We start from the raw sequence: 13,002 nt of genomic DNA on the forward strand, positions 1-13,002 counted from the left end.
TGGTTCATAAACCAGCCTTACAATAAATGTTAAAGGGTCTTCTTTAAGTGGAGAAGACAAGGTCATAACTAGAGATAAGAAAGTATATGAAAGGAAAACTCTCACTGCTAAGGCAAATATATAGTAAAGGCAGTGGATTGTCACTTAAAAAGTGAATGTTAAATGATAAAAGTTGTAAAATCAAGTATAACTACAGTAAGTGTTATTTGTGTATACAAAATAGAAAGATGTAAATATGACATCAAAAACATAAAACATGGTTGGGGGGAGTAAAAATGTAGTTTTCAGAATGTGTTTGAACTTAAGTGACTATCAGCTTAAAGCAATCTGCTGTGTATATAGGTTCATGTATATAAACCTCACGGTAACCACAAACCAAAAACCTATAAAAGCTACACAAAAAGTAAAGGGGAAGGAACTGAAACACAAAGCTAAAGAAAATCATCAAACCACAAGGGAAGAAACTAAAAGACGAAAGGAACAGACAAGAACTAAAAAACAACCAGAAAACAATTAACAAAATGACAATAAATGTGCATACCTATCAATAACCACTTTCAATGTAAATGGACTAAATGCTCCAATCAAAAGACACAGGGTGGCTGAATGGACACAAGAACAAGACGCATCTACATGCTGCCTACAAAAGATTCACTTCAAACCTAAAGACATACATGCACTGAAAGTGAAAGGATGGAAAAGTATGTTCCTTACAAATGGAAACAAAAAGAAAGCTGAGGTAGCAGTTCTCATATCAAGGAAAATAGACTTTAAAACAAAGACTTTAAGAGAAGACAAAAAAAAAAAAAGGTGTTACGTAAGGATAAAGGGACCAATCCAAGAAGAGAATATAACATTCATAAGTATTTATGCACTCAACAAAGGAGCACCTAAATATATAAAGCAAGTAGTATAGGAAAATTGACAGTAATACAATAGCTGGGGACTTTGATACTCCACTTACATCAGTGGATAGATCATCTACACAGAAAATTAATAAGAAAATATTGGCCTTAAATGACACATCAGACTTGATGGAATTAATAGACATATATAGAACATTCCATTCAAAACCAACATAATACATACTCTTTTCAAGTGCACGTGAAATACTCTCCAAGATAGATCACATGCTAAGCCACAAAACCAGTCTCAGTAAATTTAAAAAGATTGAAATCATATCAAGCATCTTTTCCTATCACAAAAGTATTAAACTAGAAATCAGTTACAAGAAGAAAAATGGAAAAAAACCCAAACAAGTGGAGGCTAAACAACATGCTACTAAACAACCATTGGGTCACTGAAGAAATCAAAGAGGAAATTAAAAAATACCTGGGACAAATGAAAATGGAAACACAATGATCCAAAATCTTTGCATTGCAGCAAAAGCAGTTCTAAGAGGGAAGTTTATGGTGATATAGGCCTACATCAAGAAATAAGAAAAATCTCAAATAAACAATATAACCTTACACCTAAAGGAACTAGAAAAGAGGAACCATCAAAGCCCAAAAGTAGTAGAAAGAAGGAAATAGTAAAGATCAGAGCAAAAATAAATGAATAAAAGGACTTAAAAAAAAAACAGTAAAAAAAGATCAGTGAAACTAAGAGCTGGCTTTTTGAAAAGATAAAATTTATGAACCTTTAAGCCAGACTCTTCAAGAAAAAAAGAGAAAGGGCCCAAATAAATAGAATAAGAAATGAAAGAAAAGTTACAATTGACACCACAAAAATACAAAGGATCATAAGAGATTATTACTAACAGTTATACACCAGCAAATTAGACAACCTTAGAAGTGATACATAAATTCTTAAAAACACTCAATCTTCCAAGACTGAATCAGGAAGAGAGAGAAAATCTGAGCAGTCCAATTACTGGAAGTGAAGTTGAATTAGTAATCAAAAAACTCTGAACAGACAAAAGTCTGGGAGCAGATAGTTTCACAGGTAAATCTACTAAACATTTAAAGAAGTGTTATTACCTATCCTTCTCAAGCTATTCCAAAAAAATAGAAGGAGGAATACCCTCAAATTTGTTCTGTGAGGCCAGATTTACCCTGATACTAAAACCAGTCAAAGACACTAGGAAAAAAAAAAAAAATACAGGACAATATCCCTGATGAACATAGATGTAAAAATCCTTGACAAAATACCAGCAAAATGAATTCAGCAGTACATGAAAAGGATCATAGGCCACAATCACCTGGGATTTATCCCAGGAACGCAAGGATGGTTCAATATCCACAAATTAATTTAACATGATACACCACATTAGCAAGACAAAAGAAAAATATCATTTGATTATCTCAATTGATACAGAAAGAGCAGTTGACAAAATCCAACATCCATTTATGATAAACACTCAACAAAGTGGGTGTACCCAAGATAATAAAGGCCACATATAACAAACCCACAGCTAACATCATATTCAATGGAGAAAAACTGAAGGCTTTTCCTCTAAGGTCAGAAACAAGACAGGATGCCCACTCTCACCACTTTTATTCAACATTGTATAGGAAGTCCTAGCCACAGCAATCAGACAAGAAAAGAGATAAAAGGCATCCAAATTGGAAAGGAAAAAGTAAAACTGTCATATTTACATATAACATGATGCTAAATATAGAAAAGCCTAAAGACTCCATGGAAAAAATGTTAGAACTGGTAAATGAATTCAGTAAGTGGTAGCATACAAAATCAATATACAGAAATCTGTTGTATATCTATATATTAAGAATGAACTATCAGAAAGAGAAATTAAGAAAGCAATCCCATTTACAATTGCATCAAAAAATAATAAATTTAACCAAGGAGGTGAAAGACCTATACTCTGAAAACTATAAGACACTGATGAAAGAAATTGAAGACAACACAGACAAATGGAAAGATATTCTGTGCTCATAGATTGAAAGAATTAATATCGTTAAAATGTCCATACTACCCAAAGCAATCTACACATTTAATGAATCCCTATCAAAATACCAATGGCATTTTTTAAAGAACTGGAACACATAATCCTAAAATTTTCATGGAAACACAAAAGACCCTGTATAAGCAATCTTAAGAAAGAAGAACAAAGCTGCAGGTTATCACTCTCTTTGATTTCAAACTCTACCACAAAGCTTTAGTAATCAAAACTGTATGTTACTGGCACAAAAACAGACACACAGATCAATGGAACAGAATAGAGAGCCCAGAAAGAAACCCACATACTTATGGTCAACTAATTTACAATAAAGGAGTCAAGACTATACAGTGGGGGAAAGACAGTCTCTCTTCAATAAATGGTGTTGGTAAAACTGGACAGGTATATGGAAAAGAATGAAACTGGAGTACTTTCAGTAGTCTAAACTTTTAAACTTCATTTATTTATTTGTTTGTTTGTTTGTTTATTGGCTGTGTTGGGTCTTCGTTGCTGCGTGCAGGCTTTCTCTAGTTGCGGTGAGTGGGGGCTACTCTTTGTTGCAGTGCACAGGCTTCTCATTGCGGTGGCTTCTCTTGTTGTGGAGCACGGGCTCTAGGTGCACAGGCTTCAGTAGTTGTGGCACATGGGCTCAATAGTTGTGGCTCACGGGCTCTAAAGCACAGGCTCAGTAGTTGTGGTGCACGGGCTTAGTTGCTCCTCGGCACGTGGGATCTTCCCGGACCAGGGCTCAAACCCGTGTCCCCTGCATTGGCAGGCAGATTTTTAACCACAGTGCCAGGGAAGTCCCAAAACTTTTAAACTTTTAAAATGTAAGATTTATTTCTCATCTCCCTATAGCACACTGAAATAGTCATTGAAGGCCAGTAAACATTTATATAAGGCAAGGAGTAATTAATGGCTGATTTCATTTATTTATTTTATTCACTAGTGCAACCTTTATAAAATGAAAGCTAGTGAAATATTGTAATGGATTGACCTATTATATATTTCATGAATTTTACTCAGAAGTTTAAGTCGTGTGTATCTAAAGTGATACATAAAAATGGAAGGGAGATGACTGATTATGTATTCTAAGGACTCTTTTCAATGTATGGCACTCTGGAAATGCTTTGTGATTTCAAATCTGTTCTCAACTTTTGTCTAAAAGGGGAAAAAAGAGGAAGAAAGGGCTAAGGGAGACAACTGTCAAGATATTTCACAACTCTTACTTTCAAAACAGTGTCTAAAATTCTTGTGGAAATTTTCTTAGAATTTCAGTAAGTCTTTTATATCAAGAAAAAGACTGGTATAGCACCAAGACCTCATCTACTGATGTTAAGGAAAGCCTTTAACCCTATTGGCAGACTCAGGCCTTAAGGCCTATGTCGTATGATTTAAATAGGCAATAGCCTTTTTCTAAGATCATGAAATCATTTCACTGAAGTGTGATTTGTTGCATTTGGATTGATTGGACTGTGCTGATCATGACATTACCATTAGTAACATATTATTTTTAGTGGACTGACCCAAGAGTGTATTTACTATCAGCCATATTCTTACAAAATAAGCTTTACCATTGTTTTTCTGACTTAAAAAAGTAATACATATCACTTTAGGATACCTATACAACATAGGAAGTCTAGAGAAAAAACAAAAATCATCTAGAGTCTCACAGCCTGGAAATAAACTATTGAGGTATTCTAGTGAATTTCCTGCTCCCCTTTCTGTCTTTTTTCTTGAAAAAGGAAAAACCATAAATGGACTCATATAGCTTACATACTTGTAAATGCTGATTTGCCTCCCGTATTTTCAGAAATCTTTTTGTAGTTGCCTGTGCTCTACTTTTATGGATGTACTATAATTTACTTAACTCTCATCCTGATGGATATTAAGGATATTTCCAAGTTTTCTTGATACTATGAAAGTATCTAGTGTTACATACCTTTAGTACAGACTAAAGGTATGTAACACTAGAAATGGCAGAGAAGGTATTTTAAGGCTCATGATACACATTGCCAACATGTTTTCCAGCACCATTGTATCAGTTACTACTGCAGGTGAGACTACCTGTCTTTCACCTCACAAGCTTGACATCATTATAATTCTAAAATCTTTGGTAATTCGATGGTTAAAAAAACATCATCTTAATTTTCATTTTTGTGTTAGTAAGGGTAAATGTTCTCTTTTATATTTATTCTATTGGTCATATTTTTTGGGGGGCCGTGCCTTGTGGGATCTTAGTTCCCTGACCTGGGATCAAACCCGTGCCCCCTGCAGTGGAAGCACGGAGTCCTAAACACTGGACCAGCAGGGAATTCCCTTCTATTGATCATATTTTAAGGAATGTGATCATAAACCTAAAAAAATATTTTAGTGGCAATTTTTTTTTTGTAAATAATTTTTTTAACCTCTCTATTGGAGTATAATTGCTTTACAATGGTGTGATAGTTTCTGCTGTATAACAAAGTGAATCAGCTATACCTAAACATATATCCCCTTATCCCCTCCCTCTTGCATCTCCCTCCCATCCTCCCTATCCCACCCCTCTAGGTGGTCACAAAGCACGGAGCTGATCTCCCTGTGCTATGCGGCTGCTTCCCACTAGCCATCTATTTTACATTTGGTAGTGTATATATGTCCACATAGTGGCAATTTTTTAATTAGGCTCATCTTAGAACAAGTAAATGTAGTGTGTGTGTGTGTGTGTGTGTGTGTGTGTGTGTGTAGGAGGTACCTATATACTTGAGTAAATGTAGTGTGTGTGTGTGTGTGTGTGTGTGTGTGTGTGTGTGTGTAGGAGGTACCTATATACTTGATTCACCCAGCCTGCGCTCACATTTAAAGGTGTTTTTGATAATAGTACCTAAATATTTGTAGAGCTCTTGCTTTGTGTGATAGGCACTATGCAAAGTACTCTACATCTGAAATCACATTTACTTCTTTCAGGAACTCTATGGGGATAGATACTGTTGTTATCATTCGCATTTTATAGACAAGAAGCAGAGGCACAGATTGGTGAGGCAATTTGCCCACCATCCCCCAACTGTTTCTTGGTAGTACTGGGATTTGAAACAGTGCTATTTACCACTACATTATAGTGCCTCCCTGTCTTGAAGTTATTTCGAATGTGTTTTTTTCTTCTTTTCCCAAGAAGGGTGAACCTATATCTGGATATACACACTGAGTAAAAGAAACTGTTATTTATAGAGTAGAATGTGGACCCACTTTATTTATTCAATAAATGTCTTTTGACAGGGTACCTACTGATTACTAGGCACTGGGTGGTATGCTAGAGATGTAGAAGTGAAATGTAAATTGCCCCTGGCTTTGTAGCACTGCTCTGTGCCTTCTGTCACATCTTCAGGAGAGACATGAATCTAAATCTACTTCTCCCTTGGTACTCTTTGTAGGAGGCCTCCTGTTTATGGCCTGGGGATTCCACCAACAGGAAAGCCCCCTTTTTCCCCGCTTACTGCTTGGTTTTGCATTTTTTAGAGTGCAGAATATTACACGCTCTAAAGTATTAATAGTAACTCAGACCCATGACTTTCTAAATTTCTAGTTCCTTTTAACTTTTTCTGTACTTGACCACAGGGGTTTTCTCTCTGGTTTTTCTAGCTCTGAGCGTCATTCTTTTTGGTGATCCAAGATAAAACCAAACCTTCTGTCAGCTAAACATCCAGTAAAGACAGCAGATTATGCTTTCACTTTTAGGAGAAAGAGTTTCTTTATACCAGAACTGTATCTTGAACTGTATCTCAGGATGCCATCGATCCTACTGAGAAAGAAGCCTTGAGAAGACTTCTAAACTCTGGAAGCCAAGCCAAGGGCTCCCCAAATGTGGTGAGCCTTAGACCACATTTTGAAGACAAAGGTCTCTCACAGGAAAATGTTCCTAAATACCTTTGCCTTTAGCTTTAACTTACAAGCTTTTAAGCAGAATCTTATGCTTAGCAAACAGCTCAGAGAATCCTAGAATCAAACACTGAGCCTTAACCAAAGTAACAATTTTCTTAATAGTATTGCATTTCAGGTATTTTGTTTTTGTTCTGTAAACTGTACCAACTCAGTTTTCCACTGCACTGACAATTATGTTCCTGGCTGATTTTCAGGCTTATCCTTCCTTACTCTTTGACAATATAACAGGTATTTTCTATCATTTAGATGTTTGATGAATGATTTCAATTGCTGCCCATCAAGACCTGTAGTTTTTATAGGATTAAGTTTCAACTCCATATCAAGAACTGGATAACATCGGGGAAGGGGAAGGGTAAGCTGGGACGAAGTGAGAGAGTGGCATGGACATATATACACTACCAAATATAAGATTGATAGCTAGTGGGAAGCAGCTGCATAGCACAGGGAGATCAGCTCGGTGCTTTGAGACCACCTAGAGGGGCGGAATAGGGAGGATGGGAGGGAGACGCAAGAGGGAGGGGATATGGGGATATATGTATACATATAACTGATTCACTTTGTTATACAGCAGAAACTAACACAACACTGTAAAGCAATTATACTCCAATAAAGATGTTTAAAAAAAAAACTGGATAACATGTTGAAATTCTTTGAGATAGGAGTATCTATTCTTATTTTTTCTTCTTTAGAACTGTTGTATTACTCAGTGAATCCCCGCTTTACACAGAACTGCGGGACTATAAACATGACCATATAAGCTGAAACTCTGCAAAGCAATCTAATAATAAATGCCAAAATTTACTATAGTTCCATGACCTTTAAATTTTTTGTCAAAACATTAAAACCTCTCTTACTGTCAGTAATAAATGTATTAGGAAATGAAAAAAATAGTAGAACTATTATTTAGTACCTGATAAATTAAAACATAAAAAACATTGAGAATTGAAGAATTTTATCAAGAGTAGTTTGAAAAATGCTTGCCTCTTCTTCTCATATAACTGAATACAGAGCAAGCATCTTGTCTGTGCCCTGGTGAATTGTCATACTCCTTTCTAAGATCGAATCAGCTTCCATCACTTTTAATGTCATGAACTATCCATCTCAAAGAATTCCTTTCATGTGAAGTTTTTCTGCCAGAGTCACGTCCTCTGGGACATCTTCATTCTTTGTCACAGCCGCCTCATTGTCCTCATGTGTGCCAATAAGTTCACTTTTACTAAGTTCTTCTGGCTGCATATCTAGACTCTCTTTGAATGGCAGTAGTGTTGACATTCCACAGTCAGCTATTCTGTAACTCCAGTTACCTTCTATTCGAATTTCGCTTCCAGCATTATCACATCTCGTTTCTTTGCTCCCTCACCTTTATTGCCCAGTGTCCTCTTTTGATTATCCATTGTAAAATGTTGCAGTGGCTTATAACTGGGAGACAGGAGGTAACACAACATATGCTTTGCTGTCTGTGCGTGAATTGAATGACAGACGTGCAGTGACCAGTCACCAGCAGTCTTCGAAAAGGGTAACATGATTGGTCACTGATCATGATGCACATCTGTTACTTATGTAGTGATTTGTGAATTGAAGAGATATCAGAGAAGTTTACACTTTACGCAGTTACTCAGTTAATATATTGTGGTAGCTGAAATTTGAACTCTGGTTTGGGGGGACTTGTGTTATTTAACTAAATGATGGTAACTGAAATTCATGCATGTCGGAACCGGGCAAGGAGAGGACAGCTGTAGTTTATTTCAAATTTGTGCATTCTAGGCATCTTTCATTTCGTTTGCTAACTTTCTAGTCCCCACTCAAGATTATTCCTTCCACAAGGATTTTGGTTACTGCTCAGGGGTCTCTATAGCAATTGGTTAGGGGTCTCTATAGAAATCATTGTTGGAAAATTCAAGGAAAAAAATTCTCCATCACAACAGCCTGAGATCCTACTAAGTCCTTGAGTGCAATCTTGAGGACTAGCTTAATATTGAAAGTGATTAGGCCACAAAAGCACATTTAAAAGAAGTAATGGAACAGGATTTCTTTGTAGATTAGAAAAATCATTCTGACCGAAGTAAAGACATATATTAACTGCACCAGGAAATTTCTATCCACAAAGGTAAAATATCATCATGATAGATATTATTACAAAGAATTCTATTAAATAATCTTGGACTCCCATTGCTTTCCCTTGGTCCTGTCCACATAATTATCAAACTCTGTTATTAAATCGTGTTTTTATACACTGATTTTATTGTGGAAGGAACTGAACAAAACTATAGCTTAGCAATATACTCTTTTGTAGAAATACAGTTGCTATTCCTTTGACCCTTTCCAAATTCAAACGTCCCAACTTCCTGCATATATTCTGAAGGTGTGGCACCATCCACAAGACCAGGAATGTTTGGAACCAAGGAAAGGAAGGTAGTGTGTTAGACATCCTCTTCTTTTATCTTTTATATTCAAAGGACTTCAAAGCCCAGGCTTCATAAAGCTTGGGCTCTTTTATTTCTGGGTCCTGTAGACTGGGAATGTGATTTCTAGTCAGTCTTCATTTTGGCAAAATTGTTTCATCGAAACAAGTTGGATAGTGTATGGAGTTCATTATAAAATTATTTTACTCGCCTTCTGGCAAGTTATCAGTTTATTATTGGCATTAATATTCATTTTTATCCAGCACCAGTTTCACAAAGCCTTCATTGTTTTTTTAATGTGTGTTAAATATTTTTAAAATAGTAATTTTAATTTAATTTAATAAAAAATTTGAAATTGTAATTTTATTTTAAAACTTATGAGTTGTGCTTTATCCTGCATTGGAGGCAATATTGATGTGCAGCTCAACAGAAACCAAAAACATTCTAAAATTACTTTCCGAGAGTTATCAGGAAATAGCCTGTAATAATAAAATCAAACGTGTCTCCCTTTATGATTTTTTCCTTACTTGATGTGCATTTTACCTCACTGTTTAACCTTCCTGTTTGCCACTAACTCACTAATCACTTACTAAGGGATCATTTAAATGTCATGCATTATAACAGACATTGAGTTCATGGATTTTAGGGTTTTGTTAGGTGGACTTCAGCCTGTGTGGATCTATGTGGGCTTATTGAATACCATCTTTGGGTGTCATGAAAACTAAGATGATAGTTTTATTTGATCTCCAAGTTGAGCCTGGTAATTTCACTAGACTTCTTCTACCACAGCCTGAATTCTGTCTCCTATGTGCTTTATGTCAGTGACAAGGAGACAAGAAAGCCTTAATGGAGTATCTATTCATAGTATTAGCCACATTTCTTCGGGTGGCTAGAGGGACATGTCATTTCTCTGTTCGCATGAATTTGAAAGATTAAATACATAATAGGGCTTTCTTAGGCTAGGGTAGACCCACACCTTTTATTTAACTGGAGGAGAAGATCTGGGAGTAACACTTCCCATGACACATTCCCCACCAACACACACACTCATTCACATATTAGAATGTCAGGAGCACTGAGGCAGAAGTACTTGTCTTTGTTCACTGTCAGCACTTAGAATAGTGATTGTCACATAGTAGGTGCTCGATCAACTGTTATTGAATAAAGTAACCTCTACTCCTACCTCAATTTGGTTGATATGACTTGGGCTAAAAAACGGGCCCAGTACATGATAGGCACACAGTAAATATTTATAGAGCAAATGAATGAACAACCTATCTCATCTCTGAGAAGTAGCTGGCTAGATTTCATTACTTTATAGACGGTATAAAAGGGAAACTTTTAGAATTCCTAATTTTTTGAAAAGACTTGACATTGTCTCCCCATATATTTGGTATTCCCGTGTCAGGCAGCACTAAGTTTATAAGTATCTGTTAAAACTGTAAGTACCAACCACACCCAATGTTGGTAAGAATGTGGAGCAACAGGAACTCTCATACACTGCTGGTGGGAATGCAAAATGGTACAGCCACTTTGGAATACAGTTTGGTGGTTTCATGTAAAACTAAATGTACTCTTTCCGTATGATCCAGTAATTGTGCTCCTTGGTATTTACCCAAATGGAGTTGAAAACTTAAGCCCACACAGAAACCTACACATGGATGTTTATAGCTGCTTTCTTCATCATTGCCAAAACTTGGAAGCAACCAAGATATTCTTCAGTAGGATAATGGATACACTGTGTGGTACATCCGGACAATGGAATATTATTCATCACTGAAAACAAATGAGCTGTCAATCATGAAAAGACATGGAGGAACCTTAAATACATATTCCTAAGTAAAAGAAGCCAATCTGAAAAGGCTACATACTATATGATTCCATCTATAAAACATTATGGAAAAGGCAAAACTATGCAGACAATTAAAAGGTCAGTGGTTGCTAGGAGTGGGTAGTGGGGAGGAGAGATGCACAGGCAGAGCACAAAGGGTTTTTAGGCAGTGAAGATACTCTGTATAATATATAGTATTGCATATATGGCATTATAAATTTGTCCAAACCCATAGAATGTACAGCACCAAGAGTGAACGCTAATGTAAACTACGGACTTTGGGTGATTATGATGGGTCAGTGCAGGTTCATCCTTAGTAAAAAAAAAAAAAGTATCATTCTTGTGAGTGATGTTGATAATTAGGAAGGCTATGCATATGTGGGGGAAGGGAGTATATGGTAATTCTCTGTACCTCCCTCTCAATTTTGTTGTAAACCTGAAACTGCGCTTAAAAAAAAGTCTTTAAAAAATGTAAATACTGTATTTCCCCTATTTTATTTTGTGCATTGATTTCAGTACTTTTAGCTAAGGTCTGTCGTTGAAAGCATGAGGATTTTTGCCAGAAAATCATACCAGGAAGTTTGATAAGAGCCTGCAGTTAAGAACACATTAAATTATTTTAACAGAAGAAAGTTCCGTTTTTGTCGCTATTACTAATTAGCCAGTTATTTCTCATCAGCAGTGTGTATATTAGTTGTAAGCCTGAGGCAGTTCTGCTTCTCAGGGGACATTTGACAATGTCGGGAGATATTTTTGATTGACGCAGCTTGGAGGCTGTTACTGGCATGTAGTGTGCAGAGGCCAGGGATGGTACTAAACATTCTGTAATGCACAGAACAGTCCCTAACAACAACTTATCTGACCCAAAATATTAATAACGTCACGATTAAGAAAGCCTGATATATATAACTTCATTCTAGGGGAATAAAGTGTCACCTATAAATTCACCATCCATGTTTATACTGCCATGACACCGTTTAGCCACTGACATATTGTGAAAAAGATTTGACATGGCTTGACACGATGTGAAGGACTTGTTCCTCAAAGGTTATTCAATTGTAGTAAGTTATCAGTTTAATCTTTGCACCTTGTAAGTTACAGAAATGGCTTTACTTCTTGTGATTGAGTTCATGTAATTCTTTGTGTGTTTTTTTTTTAAGCGCTCAAATATAAATCCAGTTATACGAAGGAGAAAACCATTTTTCTATTAGTTACTGGACTAGTGCTCACTATCGTTGTCATTGTTGGAGCCATTCTTTTCATCCCAGGTAAGATATAAAGTTATTATGGGGGAAAGCAGGATTGATAAGGTTGAGGGCATTTCTGGGGAGGTGCATATTAGTTTCCTAGGACTGCTGTAACAAATTATCACAAACTGGGTATTTTAAAACAATAGAAACTCTCTCACAGTTCTGGAGGCCATAAATCTGAAATAAAGATGTTATCGGGGCCATACACCCTCGGACACTCTAGGGGAGAATCCATTCCTTGCCTCTTCTACCTTCTGGTGTATCTGGCAGTCTGTGCAGCTCCTTGGCTTGTGGCAGCATAACTCCGATTTGCTCCGTGGTCACATTGTCTCCTCCTCCCCTCAATGTCTCCACTTAATTTCCCTCTGTCTCTCTGTTACAAAAATACCTGTCATTGGATTCAGGACCCACCTGGATAATCCGGGGTAAGCTCCTTCTTTCAGATCCTTAGCTTAATCATATCTTTTACTATATAAGTTAATATTCACAGATTCGGGGGATTTGGAGGTGAACATATCTTTAGGGCCACCATTCAACGCACTCCAGAGGCACACTTCATTGGCCAAGACCTGGAAGTGGGAACAAATGTGAGAGGCAAATCTATCTGAAATTGCAGTTGCCTGTGAAGGATGGCAGTGTGAGTGGGAAATAAGGGTCTGCAGCACATGGAAAGAACAGCAGAGACAGGCTGGGACTCACAAG

At 36.6% G+C, this 13,002-nt stretch overlaps 1 protein-coding gene across 7 annotated transcripts in view; it reads left to right on the plus strand.

The window, feature by feature from the left end:
• CD47 (CD47 molecule) overlaps window positions 1-13,002 on the plus strand; it is a 53,042-nt gene that overhangs the window by 26,579 nt on the left and 13,461 nt on the right. For 6 of the 7 annotated variants that reach the window (XM_082460562.1, XM_082460557.1, XM_082460558.1 and 3 more), the window contains exon 4: window positions 12,211-12,318. The exons of the other annotated variant lie outside the window; for it this stretch is intronic. In XM_082460562.1, coding sequence (XP_082316688.1) covers window positions 12,211-12,318 — 108 coding nt within the window. The remainder of the gene's footprint in view (window positions 1-12,210; window positions 12,319-13,002) is intronic. 7 annotated transcript variants of the gene reach the window in all.

This window comes from Balaenoptera physalus, assembly GCF_965194825.1.
Source record: "Balaenoptera physalus genome assembly, chromosome: 4".
In the NCBI taxonomy this organism is placed as follows: domain Eukaryota; kingdom Metazoa; phylum Chordata; class Mammalia; order Artiodactyla; family Balaenopteridae; genus Balaenoptera; species Balaenoptera physalus.